The 25,103-nt window shown below is 33.4% G+C and overlaps 3 protein-coding genes and 1 long non-coding RNA gene across 5 annotated transcripts; 3 read left to right on the top strand and 1 right to left on the bottom strand.

Annotated features, from left to right (window-relative positions):
- Positions 1–434: 434 nt before the first annotated feature.
- LOC122607400 (nucleobase-ascorbate transporter 6-like) lies at positions 435–7,538 on the bottom strand. The gene is made up of 15 exons (XM_043780365.1): positions 7,428–7,538; positions 7,145–7,288; positions 5,913–6,010; positions 5,631–5,804; positions 5,429–5,529; positions 4,737–4,812; positions 4,589–4,648; positions 3,972–4,156; positions 3,451–3,547; positions 2,929–3,015; positions 2,337–2,395; positions 2,169–2,260; positions 1,544–1,621; positions 1,287–1,447; positions 435–875 (listed from the first exon to the last, which is right to left on the bottom strand). Exons 2-15 carry the CDS (start codon positions 7,257–7,259, stop codon positions 657–659), a joined length of 1,602 nt encoding a protein of 533 aa, XP_043636300.1. The 5' UTR covers positions 7,260–7,288; positions 7,428–7,538; the 3' UTR covers positions 435–656.
- Positions 7,539–10,039: 2,501 nt separating this feature from the next.
- Positions 10,040–10,698, top strand: LOC122608458. Its single transcript, XR_006325225.1, has 2 exons — positions 10,040–10,205; positions 10,391–10,698. It is a non-coding gene; the product is annotated as an uncharacterized LOC122608458 (long non-coding RNA).
- A 6,724-nt stretch (positions 10,699–17,422) lies between these two features.
- LOC122606829 (ubiquitin-conjugating enzyme E2 4-like) lies at positions 17,423–21,052 on the top strand. 2 transcript variants are annotated; one of them, XM_043779702.1, is made up of 7 exons: positions 17,423–17,532; positions 18,524–18,595; positions 19,049–19,128; positions 19,220–19,334; positions 20,049–20,101; positions 20,200–20,374; positions 20,707–20,737. In XM_043779702.1, the coding sequence occupies exons 2-6, from the start codon at positions 18,552–18,554 to the stop codon at positions 20,358–20,360; spliced, it is 453 nt and encodes a 150-aa protein (XP_043635637.1). In that variant the 5' UTR covers positions 17,423–17,532; positions 18,524–18,551; the 3' UTR covers positions 20,361–20,374; positions 20,707–20,737. The 2 variants fall into 2 exon arrangements, with proteins under 2 accessions (XP_043635637.1, XP_043635636.1); XM_043779701.1 differs by having other exon boundaries at positions 17,429–17,532; positions 20,200–20,328; positions 20,707–21,052.
- Positions 21,053–22,194: 1,142 nt separating this feature from the next.
- On the top strand, positions 22,195–24,633 carry LOC122606514 (probable inactive receptor kinase At2g26730). The gene is made up of 2 exons (XM_043779374.1): positions 22,195–23,455; positions 24,013–24,633. Exons 1-2 carry the CDS (start codon positions 22,195–22,197, stop codon positions 24,540–24,542), a joined length of 1,791 nt encoding a protein of 596 aa, XP_043635309.1. The 3' UTR covers positions 24,543–24,633.
- The last annotated feature ends 470 nt before the right edge of the window (positions 24,634–25,103 follow it).

Genomic DNA, 25,103 nt, shown 5'->3' with positions numbered 1-25,103 from the left:
CTTCTATTCATATCATGTTATCAGCATCAAAATTCTTTACTTTTTTTTGTTCTGGTAAAGGAGCTTACCCCAGTAAACTTTGTAAACAAATTTACCCGTCTAATGAAAAAAACACATTTAAAATGTGTGGCACCGAAACCGAACAGGCTGAAGCGCACACAACTGATAAAACAAAACAAGATCAGAAAGTGTCATCTATGTTGGCATAAACCTTTTCAACAGTAAAGGTCGAGTCTTTTGACACTTTTTACTGTAAAGAAACTTATTTTCCGACCCTTCCACTAGCATAGTAATGCAACAATTAAACACAACCTATCAAAAATGTTTACCAACAGCTTAACTTTGTGATATCGAACACGACCCATACACATCCATTCATAAGTAGATAGGTTGAAGTTGTCACAAACACATGTGCATATCGAAGAATCAAAAACTGGCACAAAAGTTTGGAAGCGATTTTGATAGCAACAAAACCAATCCTCTCTCTTTAACATCCATATTGCACGTCAAATTTACAGTAACAAAAGACAATTAATTAAATGTTTCTAAGAATCATTTGAGGATTGACTTGAACTTGTACTACTTTAGCATATGACTAGTTCCATATTTAACAAAAAAACAGCATCAATGAAGCAATTTGTAGCACTCTTTTGACTTCAAACAGATGGGAAGTATTTGTTGAGATTGAAGGGTAATCCATAGAACTCTTCACTTCGTGAGTCGGCCTTGTAAGAATGAAACTTATCCCACCAATGCCTGCCACGATCTTTCCTTATAGCACCATCTTTCTTGTGCAGGGTGTTATCCAAAAAATAAGCCAAAATGCCAGCCACAAAGGCTTCAGATGAGAAAGGAACGTTGACCATGTTGTTGAACTGCAAATTCAAAAGAAGTGAGACATCAGTTTAGGTCAAAGCGAAATGCCTATGCATAGAAAGAGGCTCACTCTGACATAAAAATTAGGTAAGCAAATACTTAAAAAGGAAACTAGGGAAGCTGATGCAATTTAGTAGGAAGTCTGGTTTTGATAGGTTGTGTCATGTGTGGCAGGTTCAGGTTGTACGGGTCAAAACAGGTCAAGTCAGGTTGATATGAGACTTTGACCTGCTAGAATCTTTGGCTGTTATTATTCAAAAAAAACTTCTAGATAGATAATGTGCTAATTACTTTAGTTAACTCTGTTGCTATAAAACACAACCTAAACTGACCCATTAATATTTTAATGGATCAAAATTGTCGCTTATTAAATAGGGTGATAATGTAGACATGAATGTTTTTTCACGTACCCATCTTGCAGATGTGTGGACAGGCCCATAACCATTAATAGCCTCATACTCATTAAAGTATTGGGGTATAGACAATCCCAGAAAGAAGGAAAACCCCAAGATGAATTTTGTCCTAAAGCTGTTGAGGTTGCAGAATTGCAGGTAACTTAGACCAGCTGAGCCTGCAGAATTACAAACAGATATTAATGTTTTTCAAGAAAATAAAAATCTATACAAACGAAACGATTAAAGGTTGATGGATTTAAATTTAAACTTACCCACGTATGCAAAGAAAAGGCAATACAGAGCAGCAATGATTGGAGCTGGGATTGAAGCAAAAACTGCTCCAAATTTCCCTGCATGACCCGTTTGATAATTATATCCATGCACACAGCTAACATACTTTCTTGAATGTCAATTACATTGCCATGATAGAGGTTGATGTTTTGACCCATATACTTATGAATGTGTTGATACAAGTTCAGGAAATTGTTTATCAGATAGAAGAAATCGAGAAAAAAAAACTTTTCTTTAAGGAAAGCTATTATGTGTCAACCAGGCCTAACCCTTTTCAACCTATACTAAAATCCCGCATTTTGACACATTGCTGACCATGTATATTTTGCAATATCCTATTTGTAAAATAGTCAAATGGATGTATCAGGGCAAAAGTCATGCAAACTGTTCTGATGCATAAACCTCATAAATCATTTTATCATTAATATCTACTTTACCAACATCATTTTTGTGATCTTAAAAAACGGCTTATTTTAAGAAAAACCCTGAGAAAAAGAAGAACTGTAATAGCCAAGCGCACTTCGAGCTGGACCAAACGATTACCCGTTTTGACCAGTTACCTAACTTGACAGCCCACAAATTTTGTCATCTCAATGAACAACGTACCAAGAATCGAAAAGAAAATCATGAATCCAGCTGAGATCTGTACCACTCTTCGACTTCCCACACGGGTCAATGCCAAAAGTCCAGCATTCTCACTGCAAAAACATCATGAGATGGGTCTAGTGCCAACCAAAGCAACAAAAAACTATACCCAGGCGTAGAGAGGCTTACATAGATACTGAAGATCCATTGACTGTTCCAAAAATTCCAGACAACAAAATGCCGATTCCCTATCAACAAAGACAATTAGCAATAGCCATGTTTTAGGCACTAGTTTGGAATAGAATTAAAGGTCAAAAATGTTAAACTTAAAACTTGCACTTCCTCAAGCATCGTATGGGAATTCCAACATAACTACTTACGATCCGATATATATGATTACTGATTGTTCGACTATTTGTGAAATACCTTAAACGTCGTCCACTAATGAAAGACAATAGATAACGTATTGGACTGCAATCAATATCTTCAGGTATATAGTTATTAACTTTGAACTTTGGAAATTTGAGAATATTGCAAACTTCATGCAACATCCCAAAATGAAAATATGAAACAATGGTATAGCAGTATACTACTTGGTAAACGCTATTTGTCGTATTTTAATTTATCAAGTGTCTCGAGTTGAGAGTACTCTTTGTAAATAACAAAACAGGCTTCCTTTATTACCCTTTTCACAGAATCCTACTCCAGAAGTAGTTTTTTTTCTTCATATCTTAGACCTGAAATAGCCTAAATCAAAAATGTGAAATAGAAGGTAGTTTACCTGCCAACCAATACCGCGGCTTAGAATAGATGGAGGCATGTGAGTTGCACTTGCATACCTTGAAACCGCAATGAACCCGCCGGTGGACTGATTATAAAATGGAAAGATTGTAAAGATATTTATTCTACTTTAAGATGGAGCAAAAACCAAAAATTTAGATTTGACTAATGTGTTTAATATTCATTAAATAGATGCTGTTAACAGTGGTGTGGGTAAATTAATAGTTTGGGAGGATAATTAGTGGGTCAAACGGCTTCAAACTACAGAGTACTTTTAGTATGTGTCAGGCTGGAGCCCTCAAAACTTTACTATTAGACAGTTAAAAACTATTTATAAGGTTGTATGCATTTGAATGCATTTTGGGTGACTTTTGAGTTTTGACAACTTGACCCTTACGACTCATTTCATTTTTAATTAATCAAGCTAACCATAACTTACATCAACCTGGTTGATGTAAATGGTTCAAATTGCCACATCTAGTTAACAGTCATAATGGGAGGGGGAAAAAACATTAAAACTGACCTCTACAAGAGCAACAAAAGCAGCCATCATCATAGCAAAGGCTTCACCAGCATCAAATGAGGGTGCACCCCATTGAAAGGGATACGGAACTCTAATCCTGATAGCATGACAAAGTCAAGTACGAATTCTTATCCATTTTGGCTAAGAAATCAAGATAAATAGAACTTGGGTCAGCCAAAAATACTTTTGTCCAAATTTGTGAATTTTTATACGAATGATTAGTTTGTCAACGGTCCAATATGATTGCATAAGCGACATTGTTCTCATAACATTTGAATAAACCATTCGCATGCATTAGCTATTAGACTTCAGGAAATTTTCGACCCATCTAATCCGTTGCCTTTTAAACCTTTTTCTTTCATATTACACCCTTTAACAATAAAGCAAAATACAAGCATTTCAGAGGGATCAAACTTGCTACCTTTAGTAATAATCACCAAAAAAATATAAAAAGATTCAAACAACCAGAATTTATCATGGCATTGAAATGATGACTAAAGGAATAAGGAACAACAGCTAACCAGGGAGCAGCTTCAATCAATCCAGAACGATCAGTCCGACAGCTATTTTGGGTCTTGTGTGGCGTATGATTATAGGCACCACCAACTGTAAGTAGGTGAGCATAGATCCAAACAATTGCAACCGATATCAGAACAGCAAAACGATCAACAATATCTTTTCCTGAATGTACTAGATGGGCTAAATACTGCACACAACCAAGAAAGCAAAATTGTCAAAGAAGTTATTAGGATTTATGATCTCGAATAAACTTTGCAGAAAAATAAAGGTTTCAAAATATGCGGGCAGGTTATGTCCTATTGAAGTCAAAATAACTAATTTATGATATGGGTCAGTCTGGGCAAACCCATGAGCATTTTTGCTAAAAGAATACTAAAATTTCATGCCAAATCAACCGATCTAAAATTTCACCCCAACTCAACCGATCTACTGGAAAAAATGTAACGAAATAGCTACCTCTATAATAGATATAAAATAAAATATAGCACACAGTACTAAGTTATTACCGTGTTTCAACAATTTATGTGACTGCCAATAATATGAAGTACTATATATCCAATATAAATTATAATCAGTTTCTATTTTTACTTGTGCTTATATTATGGCTTAAAAAGGTTACCTGAGACAGAAAAATTAACACTATGAGCTGAGGTAGTCCAATTTCAACACATCTAGCGACCTGAAAGACAATAGCAGATAAATATATACGCTCATACGAGAAACCGAGAAAGACAGATTTTTCAACTTATTGTTTTGAAATATCTCACCCCGGGGAATCCAAATTCATACAGCCCAAAACCGGCAAGAGCAACCAATGGAACAGCTGAAAGTGGACTCAAGAATCTACGATAAGAAATTAACAAGTGAGATGAAATGCAACTTCCAAGACACAGATTTCTTGGAATTTCAATGATCATTAAACCAATACAGCTTACGGAACTTAATGATACCAAGTTAAAGGATCAAATTGCCAACAGTATTAGTAAGTTAGATTACTAGACGTGGCAAACGGAGCGGCTCAAAACAGGTAATCTATAAATACGGGTCAAATGCGTCGAGCCAAGGTTTCGCTACTAACATTTTGTTGTTAATTATTTCTTGAACTTCATAGATATCTACAAATATTGGTCAAACAGGTCGAGCCAAGGTTTCGCTACTAACATTTTGTTGTTGATTATTTATTGAACTTCATAGATAATTAACATAATTATTATGATTAATTGGTTATAATAATAAAGAAATAACAGTCCATAATAATGAGAGGTTGTAAAGCATTTTTATAGTTATTCACACTTTGGGTCATTTCTGCCCCCGTCTTGCCCATTTCATAACTAAGTGTTTAAAGTCTACAAGTTTGACCTTGTTAGATGCAGAAAAACTGCCCAAATCAACCCATTTCTTAGTAAATGGGACAAAATCACCCCAGTAGTTAGAATAGATTTTAGAATCTCAAACCAACCTTGTAACATTTCTCCAGAGGCCACTGAAACCAAGAACAATTTGAAGCGTTGAAGCAATAATCATAGCGCCCTGGATAGCACGTATTGTCTTCTTGAATTTCTGAACAAGGAATGAATCCAAAATTGTAGTTAGCTAGATATTTAGACATTCTCGTGATACTTTCTATGATACAAAACACTCGAAAAATTTGGTTCACAAACCGCAATAGGATCTGGATCATTCCATCGGCCAGATAAGATAATTGAGATTGTGGGGGCAACAAAAGTATATGAACCCCCAATAACAGCAGGCAACCGAGTTCCAAACAGAGATTGCAGCAACGTGTTCAATCCAGCAACAAAAAGCAGAGTTTGAATAACTTTAGCTTTCTCCTCCTAACAAGATCATATAAAAATAAATAAACATTGGTATTGTTCAATTCTCCAATGGCAACACATTAATACGAAAATGAATATTATCCACACTACATTTAAATATCTTACATTTCCACCTCCCATTTGAGGAACTAGAGCCGTAGGAATGAGAACTGTTGTACCAAGCATTACTATATAATGCTGAAAACCGAGGAGTATAGCTTCGGCTGCAAAAAGTATATGCCATAAGTTAATTAAAATCCACCAATTGCAAAGCAAGATGATTGCACATTTTCACGGCGTAGATTATTTATATGATTTTCCCACCTTCATTCTTTTTGTAGGTAATTTCAGATATATCCAAAAAGGTCTATTTTAAGTAAAAACAAACATGGTCAAATCAATGAAATAAAGTTCCAAGAACTTTTAGATAGAAACTAAAGTCATTATTAGTTATCAGTCTTCATCAAAATAATACTCTGTATTCTGTATTATGTTTAAACTAGTCATCGTAGCCTAATAAGGTAAAAAAAAAAAAAGAATATTATTTGGAGAACCGGGTAAAATGTTGTAAGAAAACTCTTCATACTTAAACCAACTATCCAATTTTGATACTTCAAATCACAAAAATCACTACGGAAATGAACATTCAAACACCACCTTCATGTAAACAAAAGGTCGGAGAAAAGGTATAAGTGCTACATAAGTCATCTAAATCTACTGAAACTCAACAAGTAGTTTCCATATTTAAGAAGGAAAAAAAAATAAGATTACTCAATTCCACATATATGCAGGGTATGGAAAGGTAAGATGTAGACCGTCATAATATATCCAAAGATAGAGAAACCGATTTCAGAAAGACCTCGACGGACCGACATATATAATTCCCATATTCAAGAAATAAAGCATAATCTTAAAAAAGTGTAAAGCATAAAATCAAATGGAATATACTAAAACCTGTATATAATATATGAAACAAAATGGAAGAAAAGAAAAGAAAGTAAATGTCAACCCTGAAAAAGCGCACAAGAATCAGAATAAATTAAGAGAAATGTAACCTTAAAAAAAATATTCACAGAAAATGTGTCTTAAAAGCAACATTCTAAGAACAATATATAGAATCTTAACAAACCCTTTTCCACAACTACTTAGAATCATACATTCACTCAGAATATACTAAAATTATTTTATAATATAATATTGAATAACAAATAGGAATTTTGTTACACATAGCTTGAAACATCAATTTATCCTTAATTTTTAACAAATAAATAAATATATAAGTTAATTTCCAAAAAAAAGAACAAATAAATAAACAAATAAGTAAAAATGAAAAACAGAAGGAAAGAAAAGAAACTAACGCCATGGAGGTGGACTTGTGATACAATAAGAAACATTTGGAAGCTGGTCTTTTGGTGGGTGTGGTGCTGGTTCATCAGCAGCTTTTCCTCCACCACCTCCTCCTCCTCCTGCCATCTTGTGAAATTACCTTTTTACCCCTTAATCTGCAAAAATAACACATACCCACTTCACAAGTTATCATTTTGATAAACCCCAGAAAATAGAATTTTTGATTCTTTATAAACCCCATAAAGAATATATGCTATACATATATATATGTATAAAACAAAAAAAAAGGCTCACATTTTTAGTAGGAAGCAAAAACCCAGTGTGAATCTTGAAGTGGGAAAGACTGTAAACCAGTAGTGGAAGTGATAATACAGTAACAAAATAACAAGATGGTCAAGAAAATAATAAAAGAAAATAAATTTATTTCTTCAAGAAAAAGATATATATTTATGAAGTTAAGCCCAAAATCAAGAAAGTGGAGAAAAAAGTCAAGAAAATTTCAAAGACCCCACAAAGAAAAAAGGTCAGAAAAAGGTACAAAATAGAAAAATCAGAAAAAAAGAATTCAAATTTTTAATATAAGAGATTTTTGTTTTTTTTTTCCCTGCAAAATTCAGATATGACAGTACACGAAAAAATGGTGAAAGAAAGATAAGAAGTTTTCAAATAATGCAATTTTAACTATTTTTAGAGAAGAGGAACATGAAGAATCTTGGAACAGAGTGAAAAATTTTTAAGTTGTGTTTTTTTAATTATTATTTTGTTTTTTGGATTTGTATAAGTGTTTCTTCTATGTTGTTTGTTTTTCATAGATGAGTTTATTATGAGTGACAAAATGACAAAATGGCACCGAATTATGGAGTCTAGAAAGGTCAAATACGGTGTCCTTATCGTTTGTTATAGTGTGGCATTTTGGAACAATAATGTTTTTCTTTCCCTGATTGAACACGAAAAATTCATCCTTTTAAATCATTAATCATTACGAGTAATATTTAATAGTTTGGTTAAATAATTGATTATGACTGTAGACGTGGATATGAATAAACCATATCGGTATACCAAACTTCATCAATTTAAGGGAAATGATTAACCCGTAATCAAATATTCTAATAATTATCGAATAATGAGATGATAACATGTGAAAAAATCATGGAGTAAGATTGGGAAAAAAAAATTAACGGATATCTTAGGTCACCTTCTTAATGTTTTGGGAAGATTATTAGGCTATTTAGTTAGAGGAATTTATCATTTTTCTAAATTTAAATCTGAATAAGTTTGTAGGGTAAGAGTGGAGATCCCTCAAGTTACTTTAGATGAAAATCAAAGTCCAAAATTCAAAGATAATCTTTAAATTTTGCCTTTAATTTTCATTCAGTGGTTAAGATTACGTCAATTTCACTAACGTTAGGGTATCAACTTGTGAGAACCATCACCCGTTGGGTAATGTAACATCCTAAATTATTAAGCCAATGAAAATTAACCTCTATTATAGTTTTGACATTAAAATAGTTTCCTAGTATTTTATTTTTGAATATGGGATTGTTTTAGTTGGAACTTTAACGGATAGCGGGTATTTTACCCACCAAAAATATTATGGGACGTGGCATGTAGAAAGGATGTCCAGCCATTTCATTCTTGTTGAATCATCTCCCCACTATCTTGATTCTCCTCAATTTTTCTTATTCTTCAATCTAATTCCAAGCTTAATCTTCCAAACAATTCAAGTTTCCATCAAAGATTAATAATAACAATAATTTTATAACATCTAAGAAATTTAAAGGATTGGAGTTTATGCCTAGTGGTGGTGGCTGAAATTTTGAGGAAGAAGGAGGAGAAATTAGGGCTTGAATTCATGATTTTTGTTCTTGAAACATTAAGGTAATTTTCTTATTAATCATAGTTTTAATTATTGTAGAAATTAGGGTTCTTATTATTAAATTGAATTGGGGAAATTGGGGGTTTTCTTTATATTGAGTAAATTGATATAATATGAATTAGGGTTCTTGTAAGTTAATCAAATTAGGGTTTTAATTGAGTTGCATGATAGATTTTGATGAATGGAAGTAAGAAGAAATCTGGACAGATTCTGCCCCTGAGTTTGAAACGAGTTAAACACCTTCATGACAGCATTTTCACTTGTTGAGTCCTAAAAAGAAAATGTAGGTTATTGTGTTAGCAAAATTTTCCCACTGGAATGAGTTCAAAATTCGAAGTAGAACTCTAGTTATGAATTTTTGAATCCAGTGTTGCAATGCTGATCTTTCAGCAAAAATGATTCTGATGTCTGTTGTTAAAACGGGTAAAACACATTCTTGCAAGTTAATTCATGTTTTGGTCACTGAATATAAAATGTACTAAAATGTGTTAAGAAGAAGTGGCCACTGGAATGAGGTCAAAATATGGTGTAGAACTCAAGTTATGGTCATTTGAAGGCAGTAGGGTCAAAGCTGTTTAACAGCAGCAGTTTTGATTTTTAAAACGACCAGAAGTCACCTTTGAAGGACAATTCACATGTTGGTCACTAAAGATAAAAGGTAGGTATATGTGTCACCTAAATTTGGCCACTGGAATCAAGTAAAAAGAGTAAGTAGAACTTGAGTTATGCTTGTTTGAAGTCTGCTAGGTCAAATATGTTAATGACAATTTTGATACGAAAGTAACTCGTGGCCAATTGAAAATGATGTAAGAGATACATGTTATGTGAACCAACCCAAGATTAATATAAGATTGTAAATGATGGGTTGGGTGTTGAAATGTTAGTGATTATGGCTAGATGGCCTAGTATGTGATTGATGATCCTATATGCGTTGTGATTTGTTGCTAGGTTGAAGCATACATGTTTTGTGTTCATGCGGTCTTCTTGATTTATAATTTTGGTTTTCGCGGAGGAGGTGAGTTTTCTTGCATACTTTTATATATGCCTTGGGTCAGTTACCATTCATGTTGAGTGAGTCCATGGTGGTATTTGATTTGGCGTTAAGTCCCATGTTTATGGTTGAGTTTGATTACAGGCCTAATCGGTGGCCATAGACTCATGTGGAGCATTTCTTATTGATATATTTGATTGTGATGGTAATCATTTGCTTATATGGATCCATGTAATGCCTAGCCCAAGGGTGAGTATTATGGATATGACACGACGGTGTCATAGTCCATATGCAACAGTCCCTTGAGCATTGCCCTCCTTCGTATGTATAAACGTATGCAAGATTATTCACTAAGCTTTGCTTACTTTTTAGTTGTTTACCCTTTTATAGGTTGTCCCGGATGCGGAAGAATGTAAGTATTGTAAAGATTGAAGTTAAAGATGCTTAATGGATATTGGTTGCTTTGGTTAAATGCGGATAATGGCATTGGTAATAGGACCCATAGTGACCCCTTTGAACTATCGGCTCTTTGTACGCTTGTTATGTCTTTTTGGAGAATTATTATGATGTCTAGTGTTGGACTCGAGTTTTTGGGTATTTCAAATGGGTCGTTTTGTAGTTGTAATGTATTGATTTTGTTTAAACGTGTTTTGGAGAAACTCATAATCCGTAACAGGTTTGGATGATGATTTTACGAATGGGTCATGCCGAAATTTCTAATTTTGTACGTCGTCATTTGTAAGATGTCAACTCGGGTAATTGACCCATTTGGTGGTAAAGTGAATGTTTGGTCAATGGATACTTTTACCTTGCGTATTTTTGAGTCGAAAACTTATTTGAACTTAGAAATGTTGTGTTATGAAGTTTGGTTTTGATTTTGGTAGCCTGTAAGTTTGATTAAGCATCTAACGATTTTTGGTGTTGCTGAACTGGTGCCCACTGCGGCGCAATGTGGATTCTCGGATCCAGGGAGCATGTTACTTCCACTGCGGCGCAGTGGGTATATCAAGTAAAAAAAAAAATCATTATTTTTCTATTAAATCGAGTTGTGTCGTTTCAGGTAAATGATAGAGTGATATTCAGGGATAAATAATTTTCTCGTCAAAATTAAAAAGTGATACTAAATTTCAAATAGTAAATAAGTTGTCTTTCATTAAAATTAAAATGGGACAAAAATTTGGTACATATATCGAAGATGGTACAAGTATTCTTTATACTATATTATAAAAAATATTAAAAATGGCATAAAAATTTGTTTTACTTGGTGGTGAATAATTTTGATTTTAGAGAAACCGTATAAACATAAAGTCAATAATCCATCTGATATTTTTTTTTCATGATATATTTTGGCCACTATGGATTAAACGTGAAAAAATTTACTTTATGGATTAAATGTTGGTAGTAAGAAGGAAAGTCTAGTTTGGCCACTACAATGGATATGACTTAATGACTTGATGTATTTTGGTCGATTTTTAGATCGAAAATTTTTGTTGCTAATACAATTGTCATTCTAAAGGGAAAAAAAAGTTGTTAAGAAGATTCTTATCACATGAGACAAATTATAGAGACTATTAATTTTTAATTATGGTTCTTCCTCGTTTTTTCTTTTAGTCGAACTCTTTCCAACACTTATAGTGTCTACTTTAATCGACATCATTAATCATGTCAGTATTGATGTTTTCTCAGTTTTACTAAGAATGTTGATGTCTTTATAACCCTTGTAAGGATAATTGACATCATTCTTTTGACTCTTTATTTCGTCAAGAATTTGGACAAATCCAAGGTTTGAAAATCCTAAGGAAATGAACGACAACTCAAAAGCCAATGTGGTTAGTGACCCATTGATAAAGTTTTTTATCTTGGAAGGATCTACCGGGTTCGAATATTTCACATTCCCTATTTGTAGGGTGGATATTAATGGATTTTTCGAGTATCTTGAGTTTTATCTCAAACATGCGTGTAATTTTAGGAGTAGACGTAGATAAGAATGTCGTTCAAAAGAAAAGGAAAAAACTTAGGTAAAACATGTTGTACCTATCATAGATAAGACATGTATATTTTAGGGAGGGAATTATGTAAAATTCAAAGGGGGGGGGGGGTTATGTATGTTTATCAAATGTAAATGTTTAATATTTAACTTTTTTTTTTTAATATGATAGTACTTAAGATAGGTAAAGTCATTTTCTAAAAAGAAAAAAATTAGAGAGTTATGATGTCTAAGTCTAATGGCTTAATTAGTAGACGAACTTGAAGAAGATATCGTATCTATAAGGATGGATGTTATATTATTAACTTTTAAGGTTTTGCTAATTTGCTTGTGAAATTACTTGGGAGAAGCTAGCTAGCATATTGATATTGAATACTTAAAGTAATTATACTATACTTTATGTTATTCGTACATACCTTTATTTCAGTGGATGGTCACCCATATATGACCCATCCATTAACACATATTACTGTAGTAATAATTCATTGAAGGTGTGTTCAACAGTTCAAGTTCTAATATTATATGACTTTCAAAAAAAAGTTCTAATATTATATATGTAGTTAAATCATAAATGTCTCATTTGATGATAGACATTGGAAAACAATACATATCACATTCTTTAGTTAACACAAGAAATGCTATTAATTCATTGATGGTGTGTTTGAGATTTAAAGTCATATATGTAGTTAGATGTCTTAATCAACTGATAAACATATAAAAACAATACACTGAGTTTCGGGTGAAACCGTGAAACACAATTTAGATCAACCCATGGTAAAAAAACACTTTTGATATGTTCATGTCATCATGTGTGATACATAATATACACCTTCTTCACAAATCAGAATTCAGACACTTATTAATGATATATTTATTTATTACTATTACTATTTTTATTTTCTTCTAACCGGTACATCGCATATTGACAAAGCTTGTTCTCATGATCTCATCCATCATATTCATGTTACGAAGACTTGAAAGCTAGAATTGCATATCATATGATACTATTATTGTAATAAAATATTTTTGATAGTTCTTTATTGTTAAACAAAATAGTTATAAAACACATAATACTACAACATAATAGTTATAAAACATAATACTAACACTCAGAATAGTCCGAATTCACAGCATTGTCGTCGTCGTTGCGATGAATGTATCGATATGGCCCAGGAGGCCAGGCAGCGTCACCGGATTTAGGAGATGCGTACTCCTCCCCAAGGTCATTCTGATAATCATCAGGACGACCACCACCGACAGAGCCTTGCCAGAATAACGCGTGGTCTAGAATGGAAATTAAAGTGGTAGTGGCAGCGGTAAGCTAGAAAATAATTTGATTCAGCCAATCGATCTTCTATCGAAAATAAATAAGACACTCATCTTCGACGACGTTACGATTCCGACCTTCAGCTTAAAGTCGTCCGATTTCGGCTATGTAAGCCGCCTTATTGGAATTGATGCTCTGAATGACATTGTTAACTTCAGTCTTGTTTCTGTAATCGTTAAGCATGTGACTCTGCATGACCATTTTTCCATCATGGACAGTCATGTTTGCCATCTAAAATGTGTTTGCGTATAGAAGTATAGAGGATATATGAAAGACTAGTATGAATTTTAATGAAATGGAAGTGTATATATAGGATTTTAGGAAAACTAGACATTAAAGGACTAAAAGACCGTTAGAGGGACCTGTTTTGCCAATTTCATAAAGTTAATTTTTTTTGTCTTCTTCCTTTTATATAGCCGTTAGAATTCAAAAAGAAAGAAAGAAAGAAAGAAACAACAACAGCTCTCGTCCCTGGAGGAACGAAAGGGAGGGACGGATCATCGGAACGAGCCATGGACGAGTCCCACCCAATGGTGTGAACTCGTCCGTCCATGGCGAACGAGTGGCAGACGAGTGGTACTGGGTCGCTCTAAGTATATATTTCAGATACATGTTTGTTTGACGAGTTAGAAAAGTTTTAATAAATTTGGTGAATATTTGTTCCTTTTCATACCGACCTTTTTTTTCTTCCTATCTAGGCGTATATTTATGTTTCTCTAGAGTAGGTTTATGCAGAGACGGAGCTAGAATTGTTTTTGCAATGAGACAATTTTAAAAGTCGTTTGTTATAATTTTAATTATAAGACTTATATTCGAGAATGTAAAAGAGGTGGGCCCTAGCTCGGGAATTGAAAATAGACCTTCAAAAGAATTTTGTTCCCCACACTGGATGTAATACTTATATTTAAAAAATCTATCTCAAAATTAATATTTCGATGACTAATGACTTTCAAATAATACGATTATGACAGCGAAGATAATATTTGTATGTATTTCTTATTTAATTTTTTTAATAAAATTACAAGTATACCATTTAAATTTCAAAAATTACATTATATCAAAGAGTAAATTACACTTTTCGTCCCTGAAGTTGACACGTTTTTCACTTTTCGCCCCTTAAGTGAAAAAATTACAATTTTGACCTTAAAGTTGGCAGATTTTTTCAATCATCGTCCCTCGTCAAACGTCGTTAAGTTTCAACCGTTAAGTCAGATACGTGCAAAACACGTGAGGGACTGAACTGCAAAAAATGACAAGTTCAGGGACAAAAACCGAAATTTACTTTTCTGTTGTCATCATCTTCATCTTCTCCGGCTGACTTTCGTCTGAAAATTCGCCAGAAAACTTAAAATGCCGATATCTCACTTGTTTCTTCGAATTAGACTACGAAATCACCACCAAACTTCTCAAAATTAATTTCTGCACGAATCCTAACCAAAAGATTTCAGATTCAACACTTGTCAGAAAACTCAAAATACCCATAACATGGATTTTGAGCAATATTTCTGTACGATTTAGCTTGTTCCAAGAATGCAATAGTTCTGCTTTCGCAAATAAGTCCATGTTGGATTAGGTGTACGTGCTCCTCACTAAGATATCAATGGTGTGCCTCATTTATTATTCTATAAGCTCTGCACCAAAAAGAAAAGTACAAAATGGGGAGAGACCTTCATGTGGGTTCGGTTTTTGTCAATGAGGCAAAGACATAAGATCGAAAAGTTAGAAATATATATAAAGAGGGAGCAAAGAGGGACGAAAGGACCAGGAGGCCTGATAAGCCCCTGCAACTCAAATCTTTTGGTTATGATTCGTGCGGAAATTAATTTTGAGAAGTTTGGTGGTGGTTTTGTGGTCTAATTCGAAGAAACGAGTGAGATATCGGCATTTTAAGTTTTCCAGCGAATTTTTCGACGAAAGTTAGCCGGAGAAGATGAAGATGATGACAACAGAAAAGTAAATTTCAGTTTTCGTCCCTGAACTTGTCATTTTTTGCAGTTTCAGTCCTTCACGTGTTTTGCACATGTCCAACTTAACGGCTGAAACTTAACGACGTTTGGCGAGGGAAGATGATTGAAAAAATCTACCAACTTTAAGGTCAAAATTGTAATTTTTTCACTTAAGAGATGAAAAGTGAAAAACGTACCAATTTCAGGGATAAAAAATGTAATTTACTCTATATCAAAATTGGTAAATTAGGTGATAAGGTTTATGGGTGTGATAAGGTTTGTTTTTGTTGTCGTGGGTTTTGGTTGTAACATGATATAGATATTGTGTAAATTAGGTGTGAAATTCATTCATACATTCTAAACTTTTATTGTTTATTTGATTAATACAAGCTGATATACCCTTTTATCTTTAAAAATAAAAACTTTTAAGTCTAAGATCATTGTTAATAAATACATAAAGGTTGAGTATTGTAAAACAAGCATTAACGTAAAATAAATAAGATAAGATCTTGATCCTTAGATCAGAGAGGATAGGTTTTTATGTTAAGGGGGTCAACTGTATTATTTTCCCGATCGTTGTATACAATATAATGTGAAAGACATAACCATTTAATTAAAAGTTAGTAGAATAAAATTTTATTACGATGGTTTACTTTTATGAGCTCAATGTAAAGGTTTTACTTGCACTGTTATGGTTAGAATTAAAACATATATAGATTGGGGTGACTCGGTTCGAAAAAATCTTGGTACTAGTCAGCTATCAGCTAGCCTTGCAATAAAAAATATGTACGGTTGGTGGGGGCTAAGCACCTGTCAGTCCCCTTACTAGCTCTGCCTCTGCCTTAGATCATAGTTAAATTGATGCTCGATGCACGATGATTTTCATGATGCACGGTGATTTTCAGTGAAAAGAAAAACCTGTTGTTTTATTTGTTTTACTTTAATACTTGTTTTATTTTACCTAAAGGGTTTTAGGTAAAATAAAACAAGTATTAAAGTAAAACAAATAAAACAATAGGATTCTGTTATCTGAAAATCATCGTGCATCATGAAAATTATTGTGCATCAATTGTTTCGTGATTCTTCGTGCATCAATTTTACCATGATCTAATGGTCAAGATCTTGTCTTATTTGTTTTATTTTAATAATTGTTTACAATATTCAACCCCTACATAATTAACTAATAAATACGAGTACACAACACATGAACACACGTAGTAATATAAAACTATCTTTCTAATCTATTTATACATTAACTTTTTCAGTAACTACTATTGGTTGAACACTTCAAACCCGAATAGTTCTTAATCGCGTTGCAACAGAAGTTCATGGGAAGCTTTCATGGGATATTTTTGTTCTACAACTAGACACCGTAGTTAAAGGAGACAATAATCTCCAACAAAACAGTTACATAATTTAAACAAAACTTGCTCTTTGCTTGATTGATCACCACCTGAAAACCATCACCACAAATTATTGGAAAACATATATGTGTTTGTCGTTAAGTTTAAGGGACATGGGCTGATGGGCACACCACAAAAAAAAAGGAGATTCGTAGTGTCTTTTCTATTGGTTCATAGGCAAGAATACAACAACTATCAAACAATTTTCATACACTTGGTATACGATTTCTCAAATTAAAATTTAGTTCTTGATTGAGAAACTAGTATTATCAGATCAAACATTTGTCTGTCCATAAAGTAGTTTAATTTGAAAGCGTATCGTAACTATGGTTTTAATCAAACTTAAAAATTTATCTTGCTCATCAGTTATTTACACGAACAATCAAATCAACACATATCTTTAACATTACCATGACTTTTTCCTAAAATTTTAATACAATGCAAGAAATGATATATCTTCTTAACAAATAACAATTCTTAACAAATAACGATAGATCTTTTAAAAGCCTTAAAATATAACAATTATAATCCATTTATTTCCATTAATAATCTCATTTTTTAATAATTAAAAAGACTTTAATAATTAAATTTTTTTTTTAAAAAAGAATTGGTTAAAAAAGATTTACGTATTATTTTCCATTTAATATCCATGAGTAATGAGACCTCCATACTCCATAGGTCCTAAATTTATTTAACACACGTGTTAAAAAAAATTAACAACAAAGTTAAAAGAAAAATATAATATAATAAATAAATAAATATTCACAGTAAAACTTTCAATTCGCCATTGTTTTCCTTACCCACTTTCACAATCTTGATTCCATAATTCTGCCTCAAGTTTCACATAATTTGATCAATCAATCTTCTGGGTTTGTATCTTTTTTCCTTAAAGTTCTTTAATTTATCATTTAAATCACTTTTTGTTTATTGATCATTCATCCATCAGCCCGTAAATTTTTAACAATAAAAAAAGAGAGAAAAAAATTACTATTGTCTGGGCTTGATTTTATCTTTATTTTCTAGAATACCTTTTTTTCTTTGGATATTTGTTTATATGAATTATCTTAAAATTGATGTGATTTTCTTCATTAGTCTTGAAATAGAATTCCAATTTTGACTATTTTTTTTTGTATTCAAAATTGTTTAATTTATAATATGAAATTGAAGTATGTGATGTTAGTTTTATTATAATTTTTAGTAATTAAATTATTCCATGTAAAGCAAATTTTTATTTTTTTTATTTTTTTGAAGTCAGAAGTTCATTTGACTCTTGAAAGTCAATTGTGGGATTTTCAAGAATGCAAATGTCATGGATATAGTTTTGGAGATAGTTACAGATTGTGTAATTTCATATGCAAAAAGTATGAGTGTTTAGGTATGGGTTTGTAACTAATTATTTGATGTTAAATAACTAGATTCACATAATTAAATTTTATAACAAGAGAAGATTATAAGTTAGTGTTTGGATGTGCTTGTGTTGTTTAACGTTTTAGTACCCGGATTATAAAACGCTGAAGTTTTTGACAAATGCTGAGTGAATAGATAAAAATGACAGAAACGCCTTTTTTTGTGAGAACGGAGCGAAGTTTTGATGTATTTGAGGTTGATTGTTTCTTGTTTTGAAGTTCTGTAATAGCATAACAAAACGAGGAATTGAAGTATATATTTGATATTGCCATGCATGTTTGCTAGTAATACTTCATAATGGTAGTTAAATATGATATTGGCTTGCCTTTACACATAGTTGCGTATAATCATTTGAATTTTTGTTACTGTGGTTTTATTTTACTTTCAGTCTAGTCTTTTTTTAACGTCAACTCATGGCAATGTGCGTTAATCAAGTTTTTTTTACTTCAACAGTTTTGGGACTTCCTTCTGTGTGACCAAGATGTCTTCCCCAAGTAAACGGAGAGAGATGGATGTTATGAAGTTGTAAGTTTGGTTTTAGTTATTCTATAAATCTTGATTGTGGTTGGCGAAAAAACCTGCATATACCCCGTTTGCTTTACAAAAAAGAAATATATGAAGTATGCATTACCATAACAAATAAATATTCGTATAGTTTAGTTTACAAATTTGTCAGAATATTATTTTGGGATATGCATGGCACACACGTTGACCTGGCTATATATATATATGTGTGTGTGTGTGTGTGTGCCTGTGGTTAGTTAGGATATAGGCGTAGATATTTCAACCAAGTGGTTACTGATAAATTAATCAATATATACATTATGTTGGTTAACTTTACAAAAGTATGTGCAAGATCAAATGTTAAATATATGTTGGGATCGAGTAACTATTTTATATTTCTGCTATCAAATTTTTTATTTGTATAGTAATGCTTAGGTGTCAGTTTTGCTATTCTCATCTGATGTCTAAATCCAGGATGATGAGCGATTACGTTGTTGACACACCGAACGACAGACTCAATGAATTTAGTGTGGAATTTCATGGTCCAAAAGGAAGTGCGTTTCGTACCTATTGAAACTTATTTTACTAAGTTCTTGGATGATCACATTTGAGATGCAAGATTGTGAATTTTATCCAACTTTTTAGGTTTTTATGAGGGTGGTGTTTGGAAAGTTAGCGTGGAGCTACCTGATGCTTATCCATACAAGTCTCCTTCAATTGGATTTGTGAACAAAATTTTCCACCCCAATGTGGATGAGCTGTGAGTTAATCATATCTTTAGAGAAAGTAGAGGTGGCACTTTTGCACATCTACTTATAAATGGTTGGGTTTAACAGGTCTGATCAATGAAATTAGCTGAAAGCAGTAGAAATGGGTTTTATCTCAAGTGGGTCAAAATAGGTCAAAGGAGTTGAAATTTGCCCAAAGTCTATTTCTAAATCCTACGAATTCTTTATTTGTTTTATTAAAGATTCACATTGTAATTGTAACTGTATTTTTTAAAGGGCAAATTGTTTTATTAAAGATTCACATTGTAATTATAACAGATTTGTTAAAGGCTGTAAAATATTAAAAAAAGTTGTTTGCCGGTCAAACCAACCCAGCGTGTTTTGAAATATTCACAAAAAGACTCGTTCGAGACATTACCCCCTCCGGTTGACCGGTTGTTAATTCAAGCATTATTGTTGGTCAAACCACCTGGCCCGTCTCCACTGGTAGTTAAAACTTACCCCTCTGATTGTTAGCTCAAGTATTATTGCTGGTCAAACCATCCCAGCCTGTCTCCACTAGTTGTAAAAAACTGACCCATTTCAAATTTTACCACCTCTGGTTACAAGTTGGTTCAAGCATTATTCTGGCAGGAAACTATGGAAATAACTGCAAACTGGTGAACCACTCCCTTATATGTTAGTGTTTATATATTTTTGACACTTTACATATGACTGTTGTTCGCATGTTCTTACTAAATTTGCAGGTCTGGTTCTGTTTGCCTAGATGTCATAAATCAATCTTGGAGTCCTATGTTCGGTAGTATCCTCATCCCGAGCTCTTTGTTAACATTTTATTCTTCCCCTTTGAATATATACTCTTTCTTCTTTTATTGCGTAACAAATGATGATCCGCAGATCTCTTAAACATCTTTGAAGTTTTTCTACCTCAACTTTTGCTTTACCCGAATCCTTCTGATCCCCTCAATAGTGATGCTGCTGCATTGATGATGAATGACAAGAAACAGTATGAGGAAAAAGTCAAAGGTCCTCTTGTGCTCCGTACCCTTTCTTTTTAAGTAAAAAGAGGATGGTACCTCTGCTTCATACTTTTCCTTTAAAATTTATTATGTGATATTGAAATCAGAATCGTAATTGTCCTTTGATCTGCTGTTTTCAATTGAATAAATAAAAGTCCGATAATAAACAACAGTAAAATGGGCTATAGAAATAGTGTTTGAATGTTTGAGCATTTCACACTTTATGATAAATTAAGAAATCAACTTGGGTAAGAATGACATTCTGTGAAAACGTAATGGTGGTTTGTGAATTGGGATATCAAATTTGAGTGAGCTCGAAAAGCTAACCCAAACATCTCGTTAATGGACGATGTTTATTGTGATTGATGATGTTGTTGTTTGACAGAGTACTGTGAGCGTTACGCAAAGAATAATGGCAAATCTGCAGTTGAAGAAGAAGAGAGTGGAGAGGAAGATATTAGTGATGGCCAATATACTTCGAGTGATGATGAGATTCCTGGTCATGCAGATCTGTGAGTGATAGATATTTATCGTTTAGGCTTCTTCACATGACTTAGTAGTTGTTTTATAACGGTTGTTTCACAGTTATAGTATTTCAACCTGCAATTGTCAATGATCTAATTGACCATGAAACCCTTTTGGAAATTGTACTAGATATGGAAATTTGCAAATGTAAGTTATACTTGGAAGTGAATTTAAATCGGGTGAGAAATGGAAACCCTCTTGTGTTATGGTGTATCACTTGTTATAGCTGTAGGAAATGTGCATCTTTCCTGCATGTTCTTGGTAGAGATGGAAATTTTGACCCAGTTACTAATAACGGCATCAGTTAATTAACTTTCGTCTCTAATTGGTGCGCGGGTAAAATAAAATTTCCTTGCTAACATGGAAATGGGTCAAAAGTCACCCAAATTGTTCCTCCAAAACGTTAGATAATTATTCTAATGATATAATCTTATGAAACAACTATTGAAGTCTTCAGCCCCATGTCTTTGTAAGTGTGGTGACGGTTCATAGTTTTTCGCGATGAAGACATATTGAATGCTGAATTTTATGGGCGATGGCGAGGTCATTGCCATGCACACATCTTTTAGCATTAGTTAATCGTTGGGGTGGCAACATCGACCCATTTACTTGTGATCAAGTCACTTTGGTTTGTGCTTTTTTATCTTTTCCAGGGGAAACAAGTACAATTTAAGTCTATGGTTTAAAATGAAATTGGTTAAACTGGGTAGAAGTGGCCGAAGGAGACATTTTACTGCGCAAATCTTTCTAAATCAATTTATCCATAAACTTGGTTATTAATAAATAGTACAAATTTAATCACATCTGATTACCTTAATATTTATATAGAAAACTCAAAATATCTAGACCAAAGGTGTTTCTAGTCGACCCAACCCATAACAAAATGTATCGATCTTGACTTTTGACCCGTTACTGAATCTACACAACACATCTGTTATTTGACCTCTGCGGATAGTTACCAAACCATAATGTGACATCCTTAAACTCTAGCATATGGTGGTTGTGTATATGCAAGTTTTTTCAAGGAACCAACAAGCCCAAATTTCATTCGGCTGATTCCTGACCCTCTTTCTGTCAAGCCACATATTTTTTAATATCATCAGCAAACCAGCCTGCATAGACCAAGCTAAGATTTCTATATTGCTCGGTCCAAGGTGCACTTATGTATTGATAATTTCACATATGTCGAAAAGCCGGCCACTGTATTCTATTGTGACTCTTTCCAGCCGGCTGAAAACTTGTAAGTTCCTCAACTTAACTTCACTCCTCTTTACATTCTTCCACACTGCTTAATTTGCATCATATAACTTAATCAAAACCATTAAAACATACACCTTTTCATCCAGAAATGAATCAAACTCGATCCATTTTTGGTTTCTTGGTATTATTTATACTTCTTTCAGGAGCAAAAACTGAAGATGCAGATGTCATTGAAGCACTTGTTGTTTTCATGGATAAGCTTGCGCCTGGAAGCGTAAAAAACACCCCTAATTGGGGGTGGAATGATTCATCAGACCCTTGTACGAGTAAATGGGTCGGAGTTACTTGTGATAATGAAGGAAAAACTGTCAAGAAAATTGTGCTTGAAAAGCTTAATCTTTCGGGAATTTTTGACACTGAATCAGTATGCAAGGTAAATAATCTTTTAGTACTGAGTTTAAACTTCAATAATTTAACCGGAAACCTTCAGCCTGATATATCAAATTGTATAAAGCTTACTCATCTGTATTTAAGTGAGAATCATTTTTCGGGAAATCTTCCTGATTCTATAGCAGACTTACCGAGTGTGAAAAGAATCATTATATCCAACAATGAGTTCACTGGCAAGTTACCTGATTTTTCAAGAACCACAACCTTGTTAACATTTTTTGCTCAGAACAACCGGTTCACGGGCCAGCTTCCAAATTTTAACTATAACCAGCTTGAAGGTTTCAATGTAGCCAACAACGATTTAAGTGGCCCGGTCCCAGATGACACGGGCCGTTTTGATGCAAATAGCTTTGCGGGTAACCCTCAGTTATGTGGGAAAAAGTTGCCAGTATCATGTCCAGTCAAGAAGAAGAAGAAAAAACCTACGTTTCGGGATTTTGTTATTTATTCTGGTTACCTGATCCTTGGGTTAATCGTCATGGTTTTGGTAGCCGTTTTAATATTCAAGAATAAGAAGAAGAAACAAGAAAATGTGAAGGATGAGAAGCATGGAACGGATAGTGGACGGTCAAGTGGGTCAAGAAACAGCCGGGCCCGGTCAGAATTCTCAGCAACATCAGTGGAAAGTGGAGGGATTTCTTCTTCAATGGTTGTTTTATCGAGCCCAGTGGTAAACGGGCTTAAATTTGAAGATCTGCTTAGAGCTCCAGCTGAGTTAATTGGAAGAGGTAAGCATGGAAGCTTGTATAAAGTAAAACCGGATGGTGGTGTTCCTCTTGTGGTTAAAAGGATCAAAGATTGGAAGATATCGAGAGATGCATTCAAGAAAAGAATGCAGAGGATAAATGAAATCAAACACCCGAATGTTCTACCGCTTGTTGCATATTACTCTTCGAAACAAGAAAAGCTTCTGGTTTACGAGTATCAGCAGAATGGCAGTCTCTTTAGGCTTCTTCATGGTATCTTACTCATTTTCCTTGATCTTTTTTTTTTTTTTTTTTAATTTATAAATTATGATCTGATCAGATTTTTGCATCACAAAAATGATTAGTTTCTTTTATAAACGAAACCATTATTTTTTTAATTTATAAACAATGATAACCTTGTGTAATGTGTATATTGTTGAAAATGGCACATCAATGAAATGATACATCTACTCTTTATATTATTTTTGCAAGAAGAATGGTCTTTTGGACAAAAAAGGTTCTGATAATTCAAAGAATAATCGCTTTAATGAATTAGAAATCACCATCAGATACAAAAGAATTGGTTGGGTAACAGGTCAAAATGGGCTTGAAATCGGTTGACTTGAAACAATTTTGTCCATTTTTTTCTCTGTCAAAGATATTATATTTTGATACATGTAGGACTTGTTAGAGATAGTGCATAACTTAAATCAACTCATTCATATGTAGAAATTAGTTATTGGCTTCAGTTGCAATGAGAATGTTTGCATTTTAAGAACAACGATGGTAAGCTTCTAAAAGTTAAAATGCTCTTCCTGTTCTTGTTTTAGGATCACAAAATGGACAAATGTTTGACTGGGGAAGCAGGCTAAGTCTCGCATCTAGTGTAGCATCAGCACTGGCATTCATGCATGAAGAGCTTAAATCCGACTTTATCCCACATGGAAACTTAAAGTCATCAAACATCTTACTCAAAAACAACATGGAACCATGTCTAAGTGAGTATGGGCTCATGCCAATAGACCAAAAGGACCCTGACCAAACTGCCACCACTTTCCAGAGTGATGTGTATGCATTTGGTGTGGTTCTTCTTGAGTTACTCACAGGAAAGCCGGTTCAGGACGATGGGTCCGGTTTGGCTAAGTGGGTGAGCTCGGTAGTCAAAGAAGAATGGACCGTTGAGGTGTTTGACAAGGCGTTGATAGTTGAAGGTGCTAGTGAGGAGAGGATGGTTGGATTGTTGCAGGTGGCATTGAAATGTGTAAACACTGAAATGCCACCTCAGATGGGTGAGGTGGCAGCGAGGATATCATCTTTGAAGGAAGAAGAAGAGCGATCTATGACCTCTTCCGATCCATGATCGTTAAGATTTGATCTTAACGAGCATGTTTTAAACCGTAAAAACAATTGAATTAGTTAGTTTTTCGAGTTTATACCGTACATGTAACAAAACCCCCATTGGGTATTATTTTGTTTCAAAGACTGATTATAACAAAAAAAAACAAACATCAAATTTATCTAATTAATAGTATTCGTTGCACCATATGGGCTAACCCTACATTGACAAGCCTATTGATTAGTGATCGGTCAAATGTGATATTAATAGGTGGTCTAAAAATATAAAACAGAAAGATATAAAAATATTTGTTGTGATAACTTAAAAATCAAGATTTCATGATCAGGACACCAGCTAATATAAGTTGTGACATGTTCATATAATTGTAAGATGTATGATTGTGTCTTTGAAAATGATGGTGGGGATATGAACTAACGAATATTCCAAACAGCTGCTTGGCAAATACAATACTTCATTGCCAGTTGCCATTAATATTAACAACAAGCGTTTTATTGATCACTTTTAGATATTTATAGAAAAGAAATAAATTAAACTCAAGATATTTAAATCAAATAGCTAAGTCAT

Source organism: Erigeron canadensis, chromosome 7, assembly GCF_010389155.1.
Source record: "Erigeron canadensis isolate Cc75 chromosome 7, C_canadensis_v1, whole genome shotgun sequence".
Taxonomy (NCBI): Eukaryota; Viridiplantae; Streptophyta; class Magnoliopsida; order Asterales; family Asteraceae; genus Erigeron; species Erigeron canadensis.
Note: the sequence above shows the minus strand (reverse complement) of the source record. Positions and strands in the feature narration are given on the sequence as shown.